This window comes from Vidua macroura, chromosome 8, assembly GCF_024509145.1.
Source record: "Vidua macroura isolate BioBank_ID:100142 chromosome 8, ASM2450914v1, whole genome shotgun sequence".
Lineage (NCBI taxonomy): Eukaryota > Metazoa > Chordata > Aves > Passeriformes > Viduidae > Vidua > Vidua macroura.
Window position 1 is genome coordinate 8015922 of NC_071578.1, and position 22792 is coordinate 8038713.

Here is a 22792-nt window from a genome sequence, read left to right on the forward strand (position 1 = left end):
CACATTTGGGTGAGTGTGTTTGTGTTGGAAAGGATCATGTGCTCTGGTATGGCAGAATTGAGTAGGAAGCAGACTCTAGAGAGTCAGGATTTATCTTCTGCTTTAATTGCATTACATACTAGAAGTTTTTTATTTTTAAAGCAACTTCAATGGGACAGAAGCAGGCTATTTTTTCTCCTGATTTTGATGTATCTTAACCCAAAAATAACATCATTTGCACAGAAGAGCAGAGTTTTTAATTTCTGACAGTGTAAAATGCATTTTGGGCTGGAGGTACTGCTGATTATTTCCAGGATTAGATTTTTGGTTTTCTTACATGGCTATAATAGAACAATAAGAATGACTTCTGTGATGACCCAGCTTATTTGTTTAGTTTGGAAGGTGCTTTTACTCTCAAATTTTCTAAATATGACTTTTTGGAAAATGGGAATTTCATTATAGAATTCCAGGAATTTCTGCTTTTCAAATTAGTTTATGATCATAGTGAAGAGTATGTTAGTTTCAGTCTATGTTTGCTGAGATGGATGACTCTAAAAGGGGGAGTGGGCAAGGGGGACTTGGCATGGCCAGATTAGAGGGAGATATTAAAAGACAGTTCTATAACATATTCTGGTTCCTCTTGGAATAAGTTATAGGTGGCCTAGAGATGAAGAATCTCTGATACAAAATGACCTCTCTTAAATGTGGACTGTATAGCATTTAAGGGTTTTGGTTTCTTCAGGGTTTTTTTTTTTGTGTTTTTTTTTTTTTTTTTTTTTTGTTTTGTTTTGTTTTTTTTTTCATTGATGGACAACACCATAGATCCTTATTATTTTAGTATTTTAGATTGATGAAAAAATAATACTAATCATATATTAAGTCCAGACACCACGAGGACAATTTTCTTGCCAGGGTTTAAGTTTAAAAATAGCATTTGATCTGAAGCTGAAAATAATTCTGAGCTGGAAAAATTAGTGACACTGTAATAAAGTTATCTGGAAACTGAGCTTCCAAGAATATGTGATCCATGTAAAGGTGTCTACATAAAAAGCTCATTTGCTCAGAGTGGAACAAAGGATTTATGTTTCCATTGCAGGTGTCTTTAAGGAATGTGTTATTCAGCCTTTCCCACTGCTGATGGCAGACAGGTACACCAGGTGGAATTTGTTTTGGACTGCCTGCATTGGCAGCACAGCTGACCTTGAGTGCAGCTTCTGATCCCTTTAGTGCACATAAACAGCCTGCTAAAAGGCCAGCTATTTGTTGGGTGGGGTTTTTTTCACTTTCAATTTGTCATGGACTCAATATGGAGCTCATGATAAAAATTAGTAGAATTGGTGTGTGGGTGTCACCAGTGTGCATAAACTGCTGACTAAATCCTCAGTTAAATGCCATCTTAATTTCATTTGCTTGTATTAATTTTTGTACTTAAAATGGTTCCAAGGGTTCTCAGAGGCTGAAGGCTAGAATTGTTTTCTGATTCATCTGGGATGGATGGCTGAGTGTAAAAGCCCATCCTTTAAATAGAAGAAACAGACCACATCTTAGCTGCTTCTGTTCTTTGCAGGAGAGAAGATTAATTAATAACAGGAGAACGAGGTGTTAAAAGGCCTTGCTGGTATCCCTTCTGTGAATATAATAGGAAAAAGATGGACAGAAGGAGTAAGTTGTTGTAGTAATACAGGGGAAAGGGAGGAATTCTCAGCTGGTGACACAAGCCTTGATTGTTTCCATTTCTGCCTGGACTTTGGTGTGTAGCAGGGGTGCAGCTTTGAGAAGTGTGCTCACTGTTCTCCCAGCCACTGCACAAAGAAATTGATTTCACGTAGCGTAATTGTAGTCCAACTGGGGATTGTGGGCCAAATGGGTGGACTAAAAAGTTTGTGGAAAGCTGGCTAGACCTTCAGGCTTGAAGTATCAGTGTCCAGCTAACAACCTGTGCCAAGCAGTGTGCCTCAGGGCTTGATGCTGGAGCTGCTCTGTCCAACATCTTCATCGGTGACCTCGGTGGTGGGGCAGAATGTCCCCTCAGCACGTTCACGTGTAACATCAGGTTGGGAGAAACAGGGCACTGCAGGGAGGACAGGGCTGCCACTCAGAGGGACTTAAGCATTCTGGAAGAATGGGCCAGCAAGGATTGTGTGATGGCAAAGACAGTGGCAGTCTTGCACATTGCATGGGGTTGCCATTCTGGGAGCAGCTGGCCAGGTGGCATCTCTGCAGAAAAAGACTGGCAGGTCCTGAGGGGCAGGAACGTGAGTCAGCAGTGTGTCCTGGTGCCACTGAAAGCTTGCTGCAGAGCAGAGTAAGATTTACAAGATTTGGCAGAACATAGCTGGCAGATAGGGGAAGTGATTGCTCCTCTATGTTCAGCACTGAGGGCTTCCTCTGGAATCGTTTCCAATTTTTTTCCAGTTTTACACTCACCCTCCTGTGCAAAAAAAAAAAATGCTGACAAATGAGCAACTGCAGCAGAGTGCTGATTAGGGATCTGGAGCTTGGGACCTACATGGAAAAGCTGAAGGCACTGGCTTTCTGTGGGCCTGGGGAAGAGAATGCTAAGTGCAGGTACAATTGATGGTTTCAGCTACCTGAGTGGATCCATATTTTCTGGATAAACCCCTTCCCACACTCTCCTTGGTGCATAGTGGAAGGGTGGAAAACAGCAATCACAAAGTGCACCAAGAAAAACTCCAACTAAATAGAAGGAAATCTGTTTTCACGATGCATATGTCCAAACTCTTGATAAGATTACCCAGAAAAGTTGTGCAGTCTCTGGAGATTTTCAGATATTGGTGAAAAAAGGCCCTGAGCAACTTCATCAGGTTTTGGATCTAGCCCTGCTTTGGGCAGAAGCTTGAGCTAGAGACTTCCAGAGGTCCCTTCCAGCTGGATTTGCTCTGTGATTCTCTTTTAATGCTCTGGGAATCTGATGGCAGTAAACTGCTGAATGTAGGGGCTCCTGCCCTTCAGCAATTCGACCTGCACACTGTGAGCTGCACTCAGGCTGTACTTTTTTTAGGCTGAACTCTTATCATCCTTACTCATATCTTAAGTGACAGTGGGCTGCTTGTGAAAGCAAGCACCAGCCATGAGGTAGGATCTGACATCAGAGGAGTTCCAGCATTCACGTAAGCAGTGATCTCCTCCTCCATCCCCCAAGCGCTGCTCTTGCTTGTCAGGGCTCTTCCTTTTCAACTTCCTCCTCCTCGTGGTGGATGACCTGACAAATGAGTGATGGTCCATGTGAATTTCAATATTTTTGGTCTCTTGTCCTGTGTGTAAGTCCTTGGCAGATTTCTGCTTGCTGTAGCAGAAAATTTGGGCAGAATGGAATAAGGAGTTGCACTCAGATGAGCTCTCTGTGCTCTTGAGTGTGGTTTATAATGCATGGGGCACTGAGTAACAGGAATAGCAATGAGGAATGAGGAACTGCCACCTAGGTATGGCAGGTAACAGCAAACATTTTCTGTTTCTGTCCTTTGAAACACAGGTGATAAATAAATAAATAGAACCACTGATTCTGTGAGGTGTCCCTTGTGTGTTTTAGCTAGAAGCAACTGCCATTGTCCTACTTCTAAACAAAACATGCAGGTATAAAAGCATGTGAATGTGAATTAAAAGAAGAATAAATCTTCCTTTCTTCTGCCTTAACAACCTCTATCAATTGTAACCCTGCTATCAATTTCAATCCTGCATATTTCTGATTGTTTAATTTCTTTTACTGCTTATTTGTTAAATAACTGAGTGCAGATGCTCCTGAGGTCTGTTACATTAACACTTTGTTTTCTCAGCTTACCCTAGCAAAATAAGAAAAACAAGCAAAACAAACAAACAACACCACCTCCCAACATTATTTACTCAAAGTCACTACTGGTTAACATCATGATATGATATATTGAGTCTATTAATGAGACATGTTAAATTTATGGTTGTAAAAAACTCCTTTTGTTTACATTTCTGTATCACCTTGCTTTAATCCCAGTGATAAATAAATTCCATAGTCTGGAGTCACATCTCATATGTAGAAATACCAGTGGTGATAAAAATTTAATGAAAGAATTTTTAATATAAGCCAATAGGCTGAGATAAAAATTGCCTTGCAGCAAAGAAAAAAAAGAGTTATAAAGCATCATTTGAATTCTTCCATTATGCTTATCTATCAACAGTGCTTAATACTTAAAGCAAATGTAGGACTATAAAAACCTGTAACTGCTTGAGATATTTCCCTTCTAGCAGATTTTTGAGCTGTGGTCTTTAGATTATTTGTGATTTATCTAAGCAATTCTAAGTTATTGAAGAGACAACTTCTTTTTTTGTTGAGCTACACTGTTCATTTGTTCTCAGTTTTAATATTCCCATCAGGTGCATCTGCACTTAAACAAAAAAAAAAACAAACTGTCTTATGGATTCTAGAAATTGGTTAAAATTCAGTTTTACCTAGAAAGAGACCTTTGTGTGCTTGGGGACAAAGAAGAAGGATTTTTGCCATGCAGTTGGAGTTTACTGGGGTGTGAATGACAGAGAAGAATGCTGATGCCTTCTTTGAAAACAGTATGGTGCTGGGTAGGTCTCTAAACAGGGATGTGTTGCTTCAGTTCAGTCAAAGAGAAATGTACCTGTCAGAACACACATCAAAAAGTGTATGATACTTGTGCAGGGATAAAAAAGGGCCATTTTCAATAATGGATGAAGTTGTGACAAGAGAAGTTTATGAACATCCCATAAATGAATTTAGTATAGGAGCTAAAGGAAAGTTAATCCCTACACCATGGAACTTGTAAACATTACACAAAATCATGGAGTGGAAAGGACATTTAAAATCATCATGTCCAACTGTTAAACCACCACTAAACCGTGTCCCCAAGTGCCACATCTACAGATCTGTTAAACACCTCCAGGGTCAGTGATTCCACCCTTCCCTGAGCATCCCATTCCAGTGCTTGACAGCCCTGTTAGGGGGGAACATTTTCCTGATACCCAGTTGAAACCTTCCCTGGCACAACTTGAGACCATTTCTTCTTGTCCTGTTGTCTGTTACTTGGGAGAAGAGTCCAATTCCCACCTCGCTACAGAACTCACAGAACCTGATCAAGTAAAGCTGGAAGTCCATCAGTTCTGTGGGGAGTTGTGGGGTGTTGCAGCCTGTGATTGCCGACAGCCACATGTGACTCACTGGGAGGTTCATCCATCCCTTCCCTCTGGGTATGATACTTTTCCTCTCAGTCCCACCCCTCAATTTCTTATACAAAAGAACAGTGAACACTTCAGAGATGACATTAGCAGTCTCCTTTCCTCCTTGCAAAGGATGTAACATCACAGAGACACTGTTAAATTAAACAAACTTCCATTTTAAGACTCCCACCATGGCACTGGGAGGCTGACTGCTGAGGATGGGCACAGGCTCAGGAACCCCTAACGCTGAGTGTTGCTCACGTCCTGGTGTGTCATGTCACAGCCTGAGGAGCTCCTGAGCTGACAGTCGTGTGTGATGTGTTGTGCTAAAAATCCTGACACAAATAATGCTGCTTTTGTTAAGGCTGAAGGAAAACATTTGCAATATTGACTTTTGCCTATTGCTGTTTATGCTGTGGGCTAGAAACGTCTGCATTTTCATGCAGGATTTACAGAGAAAATTGGGTTTACTTCCCTGTTTTTCTTCATCTCTTTGCAGAGCATAAACAGAACCCTGCCTCACTGTGAACAATATTCAGGGCATAAGAAAAGTTTTCAGTGACATTAAAGAAAACAGTGGAGGCACTGTTTAAACCAGCTTCTTTTTCAAAACAATGCTGTTGTGCTCATAGTGGTGTATGCTGAAAGTAGTCTTCAGCATTTCTGGTCTGGTTTAACTTGCTGTAGCAAACATTCACTTGTTCAAAATATCTGTGGGAGAATCAGTAAGCTTTTTTCATGGGCAGTGCTTACAGACCTGGGCTTTATTAATGTAATAAAGACCAATTACATTAATGTAATAAAGACCAATTTTTTTTTGTTGTCTGACAATCATTACAGCTATTACTCATTGTGAATTAATACTTCAGCCAGGCCTTTCATTTAGGTCTTGGCTGACTTCTTGAAAGGTTGAGTCCTCCTTGGAAAAAAATTAAGGATGCAAACATTATTCTGCCACTGACAGAATCTGGATATTTTTCTTTTCTAGGAGAGTTATTTGGCAAGTGGATCAGAGCTGCAACTAACTTGTATCAAAATTAGGAACATTGAAAAAAAACCTGCACAGAACTAATTAAAAACAATTAATGAAACAGCAAATCATTATTTCAGTCCTGTAGTAAATAATTTAGTAACTCCCTGAAGCTGAAGGAAAAGAGATGGCAGAAAATTAGGATTTATATTGTCAGCTGATGTAAACTGATCTCTCCACTAACCTAATCTCTTTCAGAAATAAAGGGGTTGTTTTTAGTATCAGGAAGAAAAATCAACTTTAACTAGCACAGGACCTGGCCCAAAGTCAAATTTATTGTAAAGATCTGTTAAATGCCAGCCTCTGATGTATTAGAAATACCTGTTTATGCTTAGCACACTTTCCTTCTGAAAGAAAAACCATTTGCTTAACCAGCGAGATGCCAATAAAAAATAAAAAATAGAATTACAGAAAAGTTAATTAATGAGATAATTCTAATACATCCTGTTTTGTTTCTTGGCAACAGAAAGCGTGTGACAGTCAATTTTCTGCCAAATATTTTATCTTCATGTTATCCATTTGTGATCCGTTGCCTGGCGCCTGAATTAAAGCCAAGTCAGGAGGAAGCAATCAGTATCAGCAAGTTTCCAAGCTACCTTGGATCATGGAAAAGCAGAGGGAGGTTACACGTTTTTGTGGCTTTACAAAGACTTAGCTTAGCTTAGGGAATGGCAAATTGTTAAGTAAATCTTGAAATGAAGTGTAATGGGAGGCTGCCATTTTAGTCTAGAAACCGTTTAAAGCTCGGTGTATCCCAACTGGAATATCTGTATTTCTAACAAGCCTAGATGGAAATCCCAGGAGAATTGACTCAGTCTCCTTCCTTCCTGCGTGGATATGTTGGGGAGTGTGCAGTTTACCCCTTCTCTTTGCCTTCTGATAATGATTGTGAGGACAAGGATGCCTGGGCTTTTTCATCAGAGCTGTCGCTGCCTCAGTGTGTGACCTCGGAAAATAACTTGGCGTCTGTATGGGTGGAATTTTTAAAACGAGCTGCCTAAAATTAGGCATCTAAAAATAAACAGCTTGTATTCATGCAGATGTGAAGCCTTGTTTCAGATTATTTTGCTGGAAAAAAATTAGCTCCTCTGTTTGTTTACCTGTAAAACTGAGTGGTGTTGAGAGTCATGATAAAATATTGTAGAATCTGTGTGCACAAGAAGCATGTAGAGAATTTTTTTCCTTCTTTTTCCTGAGGATATAAGTATTTTGGCCTCAACCTAATCAAATGAAAACAAAAGCTCTTTTGGAAGCATTTATTCATACAGCACTGGAATACAGGATGGAGCTCACTACTTCAGAGTGTAGATTAATAAAAAGCAGGGACATATTCCAAAAGGAATTAGGAAAAAAAAAATGTGGAAAATAGTTGCATTACTAGCTATTAAACTCTGATCTGGAGGTAGTCTAAAGCTAAATCAGCATTTTGCTGCAATGTGAGAGAGAACCTAGAAGAATCTCTGAGTGTTTGCCTTGGTTCTAAAGCTTTTTCCCTTAAGCACTTCCTGTTGCAGGTTTTAGATATTTGTTTATGCCTTAACTAATTAAAATACTGTGCAAGTTAATTAATGTTTTTAAAACACTGAGACCATCAAATGAAATGGATATGCAAGAATTTCAAATGATGTCTGAAGGGGGAGGGAGGGTCTTTCTCTAACTACAGAGATTCAGTGTTCTGCCGTTGGCCCAAGTCTCTCCCATAATGAATTTATCTACAGGCTGCTGCACTGGATTCTGGAGATGTCTGGTATGAGTAGCTCTGGGTTAATATAGGCTTCCTTTTAAAACCATGTGACAGTTTACAAAATGCTCTGGGATACCCTAGGATGAAAGGTACATAAATGCATGTAAAGTGCTATAATTAGGATGCAATTAGAAACGCACAAGAAAGGAGTGTTTGCTTGGCTACACTTTATATGTCTATAAAGTTTCATTTTTCTGGAGCACAGGAGACACAGCATAATACTCGTTCTAAGCAGTTACACTTGAAAATAATTGCTGTGTGCCAGCTCTGAGGAAGTTATTGTAAATTTGTTTCTGCTGCAAGGCAGAGACAGTGAAACTGATGTAATAATTTCAAAGAGTGGGGCAAAAAATCTGGAGGAATCACCCTTGGAAACTGTAAATGAAAAGAATTACCAGCAATCACAAGTGTCAGTGATACTTCCTGTATTGTGAGGAGAATTGTTTGCTGAAATAGTGAGGAAGAGTCTGCTTGTAATTTTGCTCCTGTGATGTGTTGGTTGTGGCACTGTCCCCTATGAACCAGCTCTGGTGAAAAGGCTGTGGCACCCACAGGGACTGTGTAGGGGCATTTTCCATTATATGGGACTTGAAGTGAGAACACATAAGATAATATATAAGGGAACAGGGTAGATTAATTTCCTTTGGTAAGAGCTTATTGGTATCCTTTAAAGTTTTTGAGGTTTTCTTTTTTTTTCTTTCTTGGGTTTGTTTTTTTTTTTTTAATAAATAATTTCCTTTAAACAGGAGGTGTGATGGTAAGACCTTTCGGTTGGGATTCATGAGACCTCGATTCAGTTTCTATGCTGGGCACAGAGATTTGTTGTCCTGGAAAGATCACTCAGTTTGCGCAGTGTTTTCCTCATCTGTGGTATGGAAAGAATATCTCAACAGGGATAAAATCTTCCAGGGAGCAGGCTGAGCCAAGATGGTCCAGTGTCATCTAGGAAGAAATTCTTTTGAAACTTGAAGGAAGAACTGTGATGCTTTGCCTGTCTCCCACTGGATGCCATGAGAGTGTGCTGGTTCATGGATCCCAAGTGAAGTGGCTGATAACATTCTTGATTGGTAGGTTTTCTGCTAGTAGGTAGTTTATGAATGTGGGAGCTTCTCTTTGGGTTATGTGAAGACTGCAGGGAGAAAAAAGGGTGATTAAGAAAAGGAAAATTGCACAAATGAACTTTTAAATTCAAGAAATGTCAGTCAGATTGTTGATTTGTGTGATGGAGTTGTGAAGAACACTGTTGTCTTTTTGTTTTTCTGGCAACAGTGTAGTTCTGTGTATCCCTTGCAGGACAGGGATTGATTATTTCTATCACTTTGTAGGAATTACAATAAGCCTGAGAACAGTGTAGGATGGGATAAGCTAAATCCAATGAAATTGCTGGAGAACTAACAGCCAGAAAGTCTCAGCTGATCTTTAATAGCCAACAAAAGCATCTCTGCTGAGCATAACAGACTGCAGTATTTCCAAGTCTTGTCACTTGGCAAGATTTACGTGGCTTTTTTTTTTTCATGAGAGCAACATACAGTGTTTATGGTAGTACACTGGCAGATTTCAAATACCCTGAAATTCCTGGAGACTGGACCTTCAGCTTTAGGAAACAGAAGGTCCTGAGCTGGGACTCAGAACTTGTACCGAGAAGTGATGGCGGTATACAAAGCTACAAGGTAAGATTGGATAACTGAACATAAATGAAAGTGAAAATGCAATCATCTGTATTAGAGAGGTTTTGTACATAAATAGCCATATAGATGGCTTGTATTTATACCTGTCTTGAGTATGATGTCTGATGTTGTAGGTACTAATAATACCCAGCTACTGAGAATGTGATGACTTGTACAAATGGAGATGTGTATTGAATCATTCTCATCTTCTTTCTTCACCTAAACAAAAAATACATGAATGTAGTTAACAGAAGAAACCACACTGGTGAACTTGAGGAACTGTCTCCTAATGAGGAGAGAAGAACTTATTTCTGAGCCCATGGAGCTCCTTTCCACCATTTTATCTGGGACAGAAACACAACACGCAGTTGTATCTAGGAGCAGAGTAAATAAAATAAATAAATTCTAGTGGTCAACACTTCCTGGGAATGTAGTAGTTCAATTTTTTGTCTGTAGAACAAGAATAATTGTATCTGCTTACCACGTCAGAGGATTAGTAATGGTAATTAAAGTGTGGAGTGCTTTGATTATTAAAAAGAAGAATGAGGATGGAAAGAAAGCAGTGTTTCTGATGAGCTATTCATTTTCAGTCAGACATGTTAAAGTCCAAACGGAGCAAACACTGTGTCATGCTTGCCACTTAATTTGGCAGCATATAAAATTTATAAAACCACAGGAGAACAATGTCAGGCTGAGAATAAAGGTAGAGAGACCAGGTTCTGTGCCTGTGTTTACATTTGTCTGTGCATCTGAATGACTGTATTTTTAACAAGCTGGCTGAGATGACAATTCATTGTGGGAAAAATGAAGTCAGGAGTCCAGGAACTTCAGGATTTAGCGTTTGAAGGAAGGAATAAAAGTACTTGGCCAAAATTTGGTCATATTTAGCAGTTCCCAACCAAGAAGCTAAGAGTTTTTATATGTTTCTGGCATCTTTTCATTCATGTTTAGAGGAGAAGTGGTAATTTTGTTGTCATCTGAAGTGAAATCTCAGTGATAAAATGGGATTCTTTTTTCAGCAGCATCTCTCAGTCTGTAATGTACAGAGGAGAGTAAGTGTGTTCTAGAGAGGGCTTCAGGTTGCAAGTTGTCAGTTTCTGCACCTTGTGTTTGGCTGCTTTTCAGTTGAATTTCCTAGGATGAGGATTAAACAACTTCTCTTTCAGTCTTCCCTCTCTCCTCCTTCCAGGGGAACAGAACTTACAGGTACTAACCATTAGTATGGGAGAAAGAGTGAAAGAAGAGAATGTGCAGCTCAGGAGGTGAGAGCAGAAATTCAGAAAGAATCTGAAGCAGTTAAAGGAGACAGCTTAAGGGTTCTGTGGATGATTTAATGGACATGGAAAGGAACTGGGAAAGCAGACAAATGGAAAGGAACTGGAAGTAATTCTGGGAATGGTATTGCCAAGAGGATGTTACAAGGAGGTAGGGCAAACCCGATGGGTGTTGAGGATGTTGGACGCAAATCAATCAGAACAAAAAGATTCATTAATTCAGCTGCTCAAGGAACAGTTTGTCTCTGGGTATGTGCAACTGCGTAGAAGGAAATGCCTGGAAGTCTGCACTTACAGTCAGCCTAATTGCCTCTGCTGGGAGGGGTGTTGTGGGAGCAGAGAGAAGATGCCTGGGACTTCAGTTTTCCCTGTTCTAAGTGTGTGTGAAAATGGGTAAAAGTGTTTCTTTCACAGGCTCTTCCTCCTTTGTTTAGGTGCAGTATAGCCATAAAACAGCAGCAGTGGAGTGGAGATGAGATGCAGAGTAAAACAGACAGAAAACATTCTCAGGACAAAGTCACCTCTGGTTGCAGTCGACCTTTAAGGCTGCTTGTTAGGATCCTTCTCTATGAAAAACAAAGTTATCAATAATATCAGCTGATTTGAGATGGTCAGAACCTTAAGGCATGTCATTGTTTGAAAGACAGCATACCAAGGTCTCGATTAGTAATGGAATAATATCTAGAGGAAAATACTCACTCTTCCTTTAAACTGTTCGGGAACACAGACACACCTATTCTGCTTGGGCCACTCCCTTTCATACTGTTCAACCCAGGAAATAGTAGGAGTGGAGCTATAGAGTGAGCCACCTCTGAAGGCTCTCACTTGTTCCTCCAGCTTGCCATCCGTTCTCTGTGAGGCTGTAGCTTTTGGGGTGCAGGAACCACACTGCCTGAGAGCACAAATGGAACTGGAAATACATCAGAGCTCTGCAAACGGCAAAGGTTTGTCCTGGACTGTTGCTCTGCTATGTAAATCTTTAATGATAAATTACAGGTTAAGCCATCCACAGGCCATTGGTTCTTGGATTTACAGAGGGAAATCAGGCTGAGGAACTTCTGTTGGACTGAAATTGGGATCTTTCTGATAAGAAAAGCAATTTCTTTATTTTGGTTTGTTTTTCTTTACTGATTTAAGAGTTAAACACCTCCCCAGCCTGGTGTGTTTCATGAACAGTGGACTTTGTTACTTGGCTGAACAGTGTGTGCATGTACCCATGTGCTGCTCCTCTGGAATGGATATCTGAGCATAGAGAGCAGAGCACAACTCAGTGGAATTAAGCAGGCTTTTTATCCAGCTCTGACTCTCTGTGTATTTTTGTGAGAGCTAACTCACTGCTGTCTTTTGAAGTTTCCCATCTTCTAGCTAAAGATGATGACAGCATGCTGTTGCAGTGGGGTGAGTTCTGCAAAAAGAGGTTTTAGAGTTCTGCAGTGGCAGGTGGCATAAGAGTTCAGAGTATTGCTAATGGATGGTTTGAAAGAAAAGCTGATAACGTGTCAGTGTTAGGGTGCTTTTGAGGGCAGATTTCTTTGGTGTTTAACCTCAGGAAGCCTTGTGCAATCTGCGTGTTACTGACTGAGCACACCTACAAGTTCCTGTCTGTCCGGCAGCCACCTGTCACTGCTGCTGTCCCCGCACAGCAGACAGGAGGGGTGGCTGTTCAGGGCCTGCTGCAGGTGTGTGCTGCCTTTCCCTGGTTCAGGTATGACTGTGCAGCACAGGGTGCCAATGTGCAGCAGTGAGGTGCTCAACGAGGTGAGACTCAAGGCACTTCTCTCCTACACACCTAAAGCACATTCAGCACAGTTTGGTGGTGAGTGCTACACAGTGAATGCTCTTTGCATCCAAGAGGCATGCAAATCTTAGTTTGCTTAGTGAACATTCCTCTTTTTTTATACCACAGTCTTAGATAAAGGTGGGGGAAGAGGCATAAGTATAAAAAGATATATTTTGCTTTCTTGGGAACTCAAGTGTGGGTAGTTTTGCTTTTTCTGCAATGCTTGGACAGATAAATAAACCCTTGGGGTGCCCATTTGATTTCAGGGATTAGAGGCAGAAGAAGTAAAGTCCTATTTTCTTCTTTGCATTGTCTAATCCAGTATTTCTTGCTTAAAAACAGATATCATCTACCTCTGTGAGTCTGGAGATTAAAAATTGTACAGGTAGATGTATTGATGAATTGTGTACACCTCTCTATGAAAAGTGTCACTGTACCTTAAAAAAAACCCAACAAAACAACAGAAAAATACAACTCAAATTTTCTACCAACTATAACAACAAAAAATTATGTTTTCATCCATTACTATTTAGTCTTTGTAGGCCAAACCTAATGTTGATTTCGATATAGCAGTTTTATTTCTCTTCTTTCTCTCAATGTGGGCTGAAATAGGTGTGCAAAATTCCTTTTGCCATCCTTATATCTTTCCTAATCTGTTTTTAAAATACTATTTTTTATTTATTTTTAATATAAATTAATCTCCACAGTGTAAAATGCAATAGCATTTGGTTAAAATCACCTGTTTCTGTATATTCATAGATGTGGCACCTGTGGGCGTGGTTAGTGCTGGGTTACCAGCTGGACTCCATGATCCTGGAGGTGCTTTCCACCCTAAATGATTCTGTGTTTCTCTGATTCTATGATATTGCTGTGATGTGGGAAACACCACATCATTTTGTGAATTTAATCAAATGAATATGTGATCCCCTGGTCCTGTGGGGATTCATTACACTGAGGTTAGGCTTATTCTCTGGTTCTCTCTCCCTGACCAGATACCCTGAGAACTGGGAAAACCTTGGTGATCTCTCGGGTGGGGATGGAAATCTCTTCTCTCTGCTGGGTCCTCGTAGATAAACTCATGATTGCCACACTAAGAAAGCACAGAGGAGACAATTGATCCTTCTCCCTGCTGCTCTGTAGGTGTTTGCACTTTCTCTTCCCTGCGTTAGTAGGGGAGTCAAGCTGTCTTGAAATCTAATATATAGAGAGATAATTGCTTGTCATTTCATTGAAGTTGGTAATGAAAACAGGTTGTTTAGTTTGACTTCCATTTTTAATCAGTTTCACAAGCTGGCTTTTCTCATTCTAGAAAAACGATCCCCTAATTCTCTTTGTCAGCTTTCTATTTCAAGGTGGAAAGGTTGACCTCATTCTGATGATAACCCACTGAGAAGGAGGAGAACTGAATTTTCTTTGCTTGTTCAGAATCAATTAATTGATACCAGGGACAGTACTGTGAGGATCTGGATTTCAAAGAAAGCATAAATGTTGGGGGCAAAACTCAATAAGATCAGATCAGAAAACGACTACAAAATGGTGCATTATCTTCTAATTCGTTCATAGTTAAAGAAGAAATAACTGGGAGCTGCCAACTAGTTTCAGTCTGAAAATATGCACAACATATGCTTATAACATAAGGTTTTCTACTGATAAATGCTGTTGTGATCAGCACCTGTTTTAACGGATTCATCTGAAAATTTTGCTTAGTGCTACTTAAAGAAGTTCATCAATCAGTTTTTATTCACACAACCTGACAGGTTGGCTGGATTCCCTACTTTCTTTAATTGTTTTTATTATTGCTTAGCTCTTCTTAATTGCAGAACTATTTCTCAATCAAACCATGGCAAAACTCTGAATAAAAAAAAAATGAACATGCCTCGAGAGTGTTAATAGCAGTAGGGATTTTGAAGCTGAATTGCATGCAAAAAGGATTTTTTTTTTTGGTCATTGATTTGTGTCCGTGGTAAATCTGTGTATTAAACAAATACCACAGTGGTAACGTCAACACAAATAAAAGGAAACTTAAGTTTTGCTCTAGGCTGAGGGAGTGTTTACATTAAAAAACCCAAACCAACCACCCTCCTAGTATGTACTATTAATAGTTGTTTACATTCTACAGAAACTGAAGAATTAGGCATCTCATGAAGTAACTGTCTAGATGCAATATTTAATGTATTTTTAATACCAGGAATACCATGGTGATGGCTAAGAATGAAGCAGAAATCCTCCCTCAAAGATGGCCAGGGCCATCTTGACTTTATATTATGTTCTAGTTACAATTAATTCAAAATTAATTGAAATCCTACACTTGTGTTTAAAGTTCAGCTGCTGGAAAAATGACTTTTCTTAGTAGCCCATGACACATAAGACCTTAATAAAACCCACCTTAACTGATGGCATTTGGTCATGGAGTGGAAGGATATGATCAAGAAATTCTTGATACACTATTCTTGAAGAAATACTGCAGTAAATCTTTGCTGCAAATATACTGTGGTAAATATCAGTCAAGCAGTCAAAATAGTGGTCTTCAATTCTTTGTAGGTGCTGCATTTGGCTCATTCACCATTCCAGTAATTTATGATATCACTGGAATGATTGTTCCCACTATTGTAAGACCTTATTTCCTACTTCCTCTTTCAGAATTGTAGCTTGCTAGATTGTGAGTGCCCTCCACTACCACTGCAAGATCAAGACTCTTGATTTAGTGCTATCTTTGAATAACTCTCAAAGGATTTGATAGGCACAGCTTCACAACATTGTAGATGACAGGGAAATATCCCAAGATATGGCTTGTCCTGTGTTGAGTGGCACTGGTAAAGAACAAACCCAGCTGTACCTGTTGTCAAATGAAGAGCATGTTTCTCTTTTTCAGTGTAGTGTCAGCTCTGGAAGTTTGCTGTGTTTCTCTGCTGCTTTTCCTGATGGTGCCAGATTACAGCTCTTGTTTGAGGAGAATCCACTAAACTATCAGTAAAATACAAGCAAGTGTTTGTGTAGCTATGAAATACCCAAGGGGATTAAAACTGCTCTTTATCAAATACTAGTTGGCATATGCTATATGTAATTTCCTACCAGTAATAAATGGAAACAAATCCCAAAAGTTTTTTCTGTTCCATCCATGTATTTTCCGATGTCCTTGCCTCAGTTTTGCCTGTACAGAATGTGATCCCTGTGAGAGAAGTGGGTTGCTCACAGAGTAATAATTTTGCTTAACTGACAGTTTCTCCATTTTTAACAGGGCTCTTGCTCACTTGTGTGTGTGTGCAGCTGATTTAACCAGAAGATAGTGCTGACCACAAGAGGAAGGGTTCAACAGTGCAGTAGGATTTATTTAATTAGAAAACAAAGGTTAGCCAACACAGCATATTTAAAGCTGCTTTTATGAGGAATGTTGGCAGTGGATGAACTGATCTGATGTCATTTCTGGCATCCTGTAGCAGTGCCATAGTTTCCACTATATAGAAAGGTAACCTCCTATTCTTAGTTGTGATGGACATTGACAGTTTCTACTGGCTTCTGGTAGAGGCTTAAATTAGTCTTTGTAGTACAAAGAAGGACTCCTTTAGAGCTTCACTGATGCTACAGGCGGGCAGTGTGACTGCAGGAGTTCTCCTTTTAGAGTTATACCATGCTCTGAGAATGGCTTTGATGTTGGAGAATTTGGGTATTGGATGCAGCAAGAGAAATATTTAATTCTTCTGATCATGTGTGCTGGTGCTACATCTACAGCAGAAGATCCAGTGTTAGGAGACAGAGGGTAAAGTTAAATTAACATGTTCAGGAAGCCCTGCAGTGATCTAGAGGAGACTTTCTTCTGGTGTAATTCTTTACTCAAATTCAGCATTTTACTAAAGTTACCATGTATGTTTCTGTAATTGTGTGACATGTCAGAAGAGACTATAATGATACCAAATTTACTTCAATACATAACAAGAGGAGTGGTGCTTTCTTTGATGTCATGCTTGTAACATGTCACTCTTTCCAAAGGTACAGGAAATGAACTGAGGAATGAAAGATCTCTGAGGTTTCACCTTTGATCTCTTTGCTTCCCAGCATATTTCTGTCTCAGTTACTATGAAATCTACATTGTGAAGAGGATGTTACAAGGAGTTTCTTCTCTCAGCTAGAAGAAAAATGTCAAAGTTCAAGAAAGGAAAAGAGTATGATTAAAGGAATTACATTAATCTTGAAAGTCTTCGCTCTGTTTAAATAAAAGACACCTAAACATTGCTGAGGAGTAGGGAAAAAAACTCCCTACTGAAGATCTGAAGGACTGCCAGCTTCTGCCAGGATCCTTTTGGCTAATTGTTCCCTAGAATGGCTTAGGCACCTCTTTGACTTCAAGCACAGAGCTCAGCCCCACAGAAGTTGTAGGATTATTTATAAACTTGGGGATGGACAAACACTTGGATTGTGTTGTTGAGTCAATCATACAGAGTCTTGAGGGTGCAGCAGTTTTTATATTTATATTTCATAAAGCTTTCACTATATCTTGCCTATGAAATTGCATCAGTTGTCAGCAGTTACACTTGGCTTTTTTTTGTACGTGTAAGTAAAAAGGATTGGGTTTGCTGTAAGAATTCATAGTGCACTGTTCTTGACATTGTTGATCAATAGATTAGCTTTGTGCTGCCAGGAAATAAAATGCTGAGCCATCTCATCTTCTAATAATGCAATAGACAGATCCCTTAATGCACACACTGGTATTTTATGTCTGAAAATAGATGCGAACAGAGATAATTTTTATTCTGAAATAAACATTGGAATGGATAAAGTAAGGTAAATATCCTTTGGTTGAATCAGGTCTTTTGTCATAACCTAACTCTTGTACTCACAGGGACCACAGTAAGAGTGATTCTGCTTGTTTGGGGAAGAATAACTAAAAATGGAATTTTCAGATGGGAAAATATGTATAGAATTAACTCTTTGCCTTTCTTGATAACTTGGTTTTCTGTGGAAAATAAGCACTTTTAGTGTTAAATATGGAATACAATCTATTGGAGAATCATTGAGAAATACAAATGAAGTGGAAGGTAATGGTGATCAAGGAGAAGCACTCAGCTATGCTTTACATGACCTCTTCTTTTAATGCTGACCAGTTAGTCCCTAGTGTTATTATCTGTGGTACTTCTATAGTTTCCATTATCACAGGATCTGAAAACTTCAGTCTTTAATGTACCTATTGTTACAAATCCCTTGTGAGGGGAAAGTGATAGGGGAAAATACAATGAAAGAGATTAAGGGAATGGCTCAGGGATGAACAGCAAGCCTGTGGGAGTGCAGAGACAGCATATTTCCCAAAGCCTATGTTAAGGCTTCCAGAGGTAGTAGACTAGCTGACATTATTAGGGCTTTTTCCCCCCCTAATGTCATTTAAATATTTCATTTAGTGATTGATTTTTCTACGTCCTGTTTTTCTTGGTACTCTTTCAGCCCAGCTAGTACTTTCACATGAAGGTAGATGTCTGGTGTTGCTCTCCTTTACCCAAGAAAAAGATCATTAGATGTAATCTCAAGCATATTGTTTGGATATTTTTGTTTGTTTAATCTTTCTGCTCACTGCTTCGCTGAAGGATAAACTTGGTGGTTGTTGGGGACTGGGGAAGTGAGTCAGATTCAGTTTCTGAGCACGGAGTAAAGGGAAAAGCATTCCCAAGAGCTTGTAATGCTGCCTGTCCAGCGTTACAATGCGCTGCAAAGCTGGGCTTTTGTTACCAAAGGCTCATGTGCCATGGAAGTTATCATACATAGTTGATAACAGGAAGCAGAGCACAATGCTTTAATTCAGCTGAAAGATTTTGCAAATGTCATCAGTTGGGAAAGGAAATTGTCACAGTGTGGTCTTAGTTAAGTCTGAGATAGAAATGCAGTTGTGTTTTCTCTTGCGTTTTTTCTCGGTTACAAATTGTAACAGGAGAATAAAGGGCAAAGTGATGTTTCATGTATGTTTTGGAATGAATACCAAGAAACCAGTACATAAAATAACATTTGCTTTCTTATTTCCAAGTTGGCTTAACAGAAAGGCTTGTGCATGTAGATTCTTGCTGTTGATGTATAAAACAGGTCTGATTTTCAGTGTGCCACCTGGAGAGATCCCCAGGTGGTTTTTCAAAGAGTAGAAGTTTGACTCTGTACAGTGATACAAATGTAGCTACACCCTATTCAGACTTGAACTTGATACTGTCCTTTCACACAGACATTGACAGACTTCATGGGCCAGACAGACTTTGTAGCAGTTCTTGAATTTGCATGTGTGTGCTGCAGAAAGGGGCATTTGGTGGAGTTTGGCTAATGATTACTTAAAGGTCAGTTATAAAAGCAGTGAAAAAAATGCCATGTGGCAGCTTGATAAGAAGCCTGTATGGGGCACTCATGCTTAATTGTGCTGCTCAGCTGAGTTATAACACAGATCCTTTTACCTTTGATACCACTAGCCCTTTTCGAGTAGTCACTTTTTTTTTTTTTTTTTTTTTTTCCAGTACAGAGGAGCCTTGTGGCTTTGTGGTCTTTCTGTTCCTCCTGCCACAGGCAGTCCTACAGCTTACCTTAGAGAACCTTGTGTGGGTTTAAACCAGTAAACTAACTTGGTAGAGGTCTATGGACTGTATAATTCCCACCTCTGCAGGTTCTTCATAGCCTTTATCACAATAAAAGATGCCAAAGCCCCATAGCTGTTTTTTAACTCTATCTTAAGCTTTTCTAGACAGTAAACTGGTGAAGTAATATTAAATATTAGTAACCAGGCATTTCAATCTGTTGAGAATAAAATTTGCATCTAGATGTACTAGCACAGATCTCTCTTTGAAGTGTCTGCTCAGTAGTACCAGTGCTTTATGTGGCCATCAGCAGTACTTAGATGAGCTCTGCTAAACGTTTTTTCTTGAGTGGATCTGGTCTCAGTGAGGAAGCAGGACAGAAAACAGTGTACTGTTTTCCCAGAGTACTGGGAGCATATTTGCTTGTGAGGAACACCTGTTCTTCCCTGGCCATCACCACCTGAGTCCCGAGAGTTCAGCCAAAGCCATTCTGCAGTATTTAGCCAGGTAGATGTCATTGGCATCAGTGTGATTGGTAGTGGATTTCCTTAGAGGAGCAGAACAGAGACAGGTATGTGTGGCCACTGCAGCTTTCTGGCAGCAGGACTGCTGAGTCAGCTCTTGTGTGTTTTCTTCTCAGCCAGGATAACAGCAAGATTAGATGGACCTCATGCTCCAGTGAGTGAGCTGAGAAAATACCCTGTTCCTGTTGCTCCTGGCTGAGGTACCTTAGTTCTTCTAAAATGTAGTGTGCTGGAAGTTTCCAGAAAACACAGTGGTGTTTGTGCCTGGGCTCTGTTGGGGTTTTGAGTTCCCAGAAGATGGATAGCATTGGGAAGTGGGCCATGGTAGTATGTGATGAACTAGTGGTGTTCTTATAGCAGTGGACATGCCTGCTTGCAGGAGTATCATGGAATCATAGAATTCCATGGGTTAGGTTGGGTTGGGGGGAACCATTAATGGCCCTCTAATCAAACCCCTCTGCAATGAGCCCCTGCTCATTCTTCCACTAGATTCTTCCATTCTTCCATATCTTCCACTAGATCAGGTTGCTCAGAGCCTGATCTGACCTGGCCTTGAATGTTCCAGGGATGGGACATCTCTCTGGGCAGCCTGTGTTTCACCACCCTCATTGGGTGCAATTGACCCCACTGTCCATGTCATTGGTGAAAACACTAATCAGTACAAAATAACACATTTGAGTAGTTGTGGTAGTTCTGTTCCTGGGTTTAAGCTAGGGGAACATTTAAATGTCTCTCTGACCTGAGCATAATCCCCACAAAATTTCCTCTTGTGCAGCAAGGGAATGGATTTTGTTTCCATTTGAAAATAATTTCTGTAAACTATTGAAATATAATAGCTGAGATACTTTTTAAGGACTAAAACATGATTACTTCAAAAGCCACAAAATAGCTTTGCACTACCGGTTTTTAAAGCTCAGCAAATTTTATGTAGCACCTGAATTATTAATGGAGATAAATTGGAAGAGGAAGATCTGTTGTCTTATCAGCCTTAAACAAGCAGTAGTTGGTTGACTTTGCAGAGAGAGGCAGCTCCTGCTGAAGCCATGAGTGAGCAGGTCCTGGGTGAGGAGCCCTATGGGGTGAAGGCCTTCTGTCAGTATGCCCAGAAGATGTCTGCCTGCTTTGGACACTTAGGTAAAGAACATGAGATGTGCATGTGGATTTTTTGGTCTTCATTATGTGGATGAAGTGTTTCCTCAAGTTTACAGTAAATAGCTGAGTGTTTGTACATCAGCCTGCAGTCTTGAGTAAGTAAATAGTGGGTGTCAAAACTGAAAAAGCTGAATGTCTGGAGTAATTTTACCACAAGTAAAGTTTTGCTTCTTTTTAGTGCGTGTTTATTTGAATGTTGGAATTTTTTTTCTTTGCTTTGCTCTCATTTGTTGGTTTAGTTATTTTATTGCTTGGATAACTATATTTCATGGTAAAAATAGGTAGAGTGCTTGCTCATTTTTCATTTAGATGAAGGCCCTTTTTTCCTCTCCTTACTCTCAATATCTTTGAGAATTCTTATATGGAGAAGATAATCCTGATAATCTTGTTGCCTTGGACAGAAGCATGAAACATTATTTGGGGCTATCTACTTGTGCAAGAGATGTGTTAGCTTCTGAAGTGGTATGGTGAGGAAAAAGGAAAATTTCATTTGTTTTACCTTGTTTCCTGTGTTTTTGTTTTGATTATTTTTTGCAGCTGGGTTTTGCTGAAGTGGTGTGACTGACTTCAGTTTCTTGGGTTTCTGATTGGGCTGTTTGTTGCTTTCAGTGCAAGACTAGAGTCACACTGAAATGCATTTTCAAGAAGTTTAACTCTGATGGCAGAAGAAATTAAGACAGCATTAGTGCACTACACATTTCTGCTGAAGGGCAAGTCTAATCCTCAGTGCTTTTCTGAAACACGGAGGGATATTTCCTCTTCTATGTATTTAGCCCTTGGTGTTTGGTTTTTACTGTTATTCACTGCTTACTATTCTGTTTCTTAATTTATTTATGGATTGCAGTCAAATTTTTTTGTTACTTCTGTTCTTGGAGTGTTAGTAGAGATGCTTCTATTCCTGGTTGCCTATGAAACATGCATGTATTTTTTCATCCAGGCAGCCAGTTGGTGTGGTGAATTCAGAGGGGATTGAATAAGAAATGGTCTTGAGACATCTGGAAATATTTATAAATAAAATATTTATAAAGTTGGAAATGAGATAAAATATTTAAAGTAGCTGTTCTGCATAATTCCTGTCTCCTATCCAGCCAGCCCCCTGTGAAAACTGTCAGTCTGGAAAGTGCCCATACCTCACACTGTGCTCTGTGAAGGCTTGAGATCCCAGCACTGACTACTTGGATTAGACACAGCTTTGAATTGGCAGTGATTTAAACAGGTTTTGCTACTTGGCAGATCCTGAGAACACTTCCTCAACCCTAGTTCTGAGCTGAGTGCCCTGGATTGCTGAGACTTCCTTTCACAAAACATAAAGACAGGGTTGTACCCCTGTGATTCCTGCCTTTTTCCTTTCTCTTCACCAGAACATCAGAAATCAACCTCTACCACTTAATTGAATGCTTGACTTAAGTGGTAGGAGATTGCCATTGTCTTCTTGATTCAGACTGAGGCTAAATCCCAGTGTTTAGTGGCTGTTGTATGAGGCTGTCCAGGCCTTGTCCTTTGCCTTGGACACAAGGATGTGCTACAAACAGTCCTTTATCTGACTTGGAAGCCACTGTGATGCTTCCTGGCCTTCTTTTGCTTATTTCTACTGCTTGTCCTTTTATATTACATATTGACAGGATTGAAGCTTTTGGAGACAAACACTGTACTTAAAAAAAAAAGGAACTATCCAAAAATCATATTGCTTTGTGAGCAGCTGGCATAGGGTCTTTGAAAGTGCAGTTCCCAGACAGTGACAGCAGTAGCCAGGGCTGGAAAGAGGCAGCATTAGAGAAGTCTGTCTCAGGGGAACGGGGATCTTCTTTTTAATTAAGCAGGATGTTTCTGCAGTGACATGTTAGGGTCACTAAATCCTGATCATTGTCCCCCACCAGTTTTGGTGGTGGAAGGACCCTGGATTGTGCTGCATAGGTCTGGATTGGTCTGGA

At 39.9% G+C, this 22792-nt stretch overlaps 1 protein-coding gene across 3 annotated transcripts in view; it reads left to right on the top strand.

The window, feature by feature from the left end:
* The first annotated feature begins 11692 nt into the window (after nucleotides 1–11692).
* ABLIM1 (actin binding LIM protein 1) overlaps nucleotides 11693–22792 on the top strand; it is a 144536-nt gene continuing 133436 nt past the window's right edge. For all 3 annotated transcript variants that reach the window (XM_053983491.1, XM_053983489.1, XM_053983490.1), the window contains exon 1: nucleotides 11693–11813. In XM_053983491.1, coding sequence (XP_053839466.1) covers nucleotides 11774–11813 — 40 coding nt within the window. In that variant the 5' untranslated portion in view covers nucleotides 11693–11773. The remainder of the gene's footprint in view (nucleotides 11814–22792) is intronic.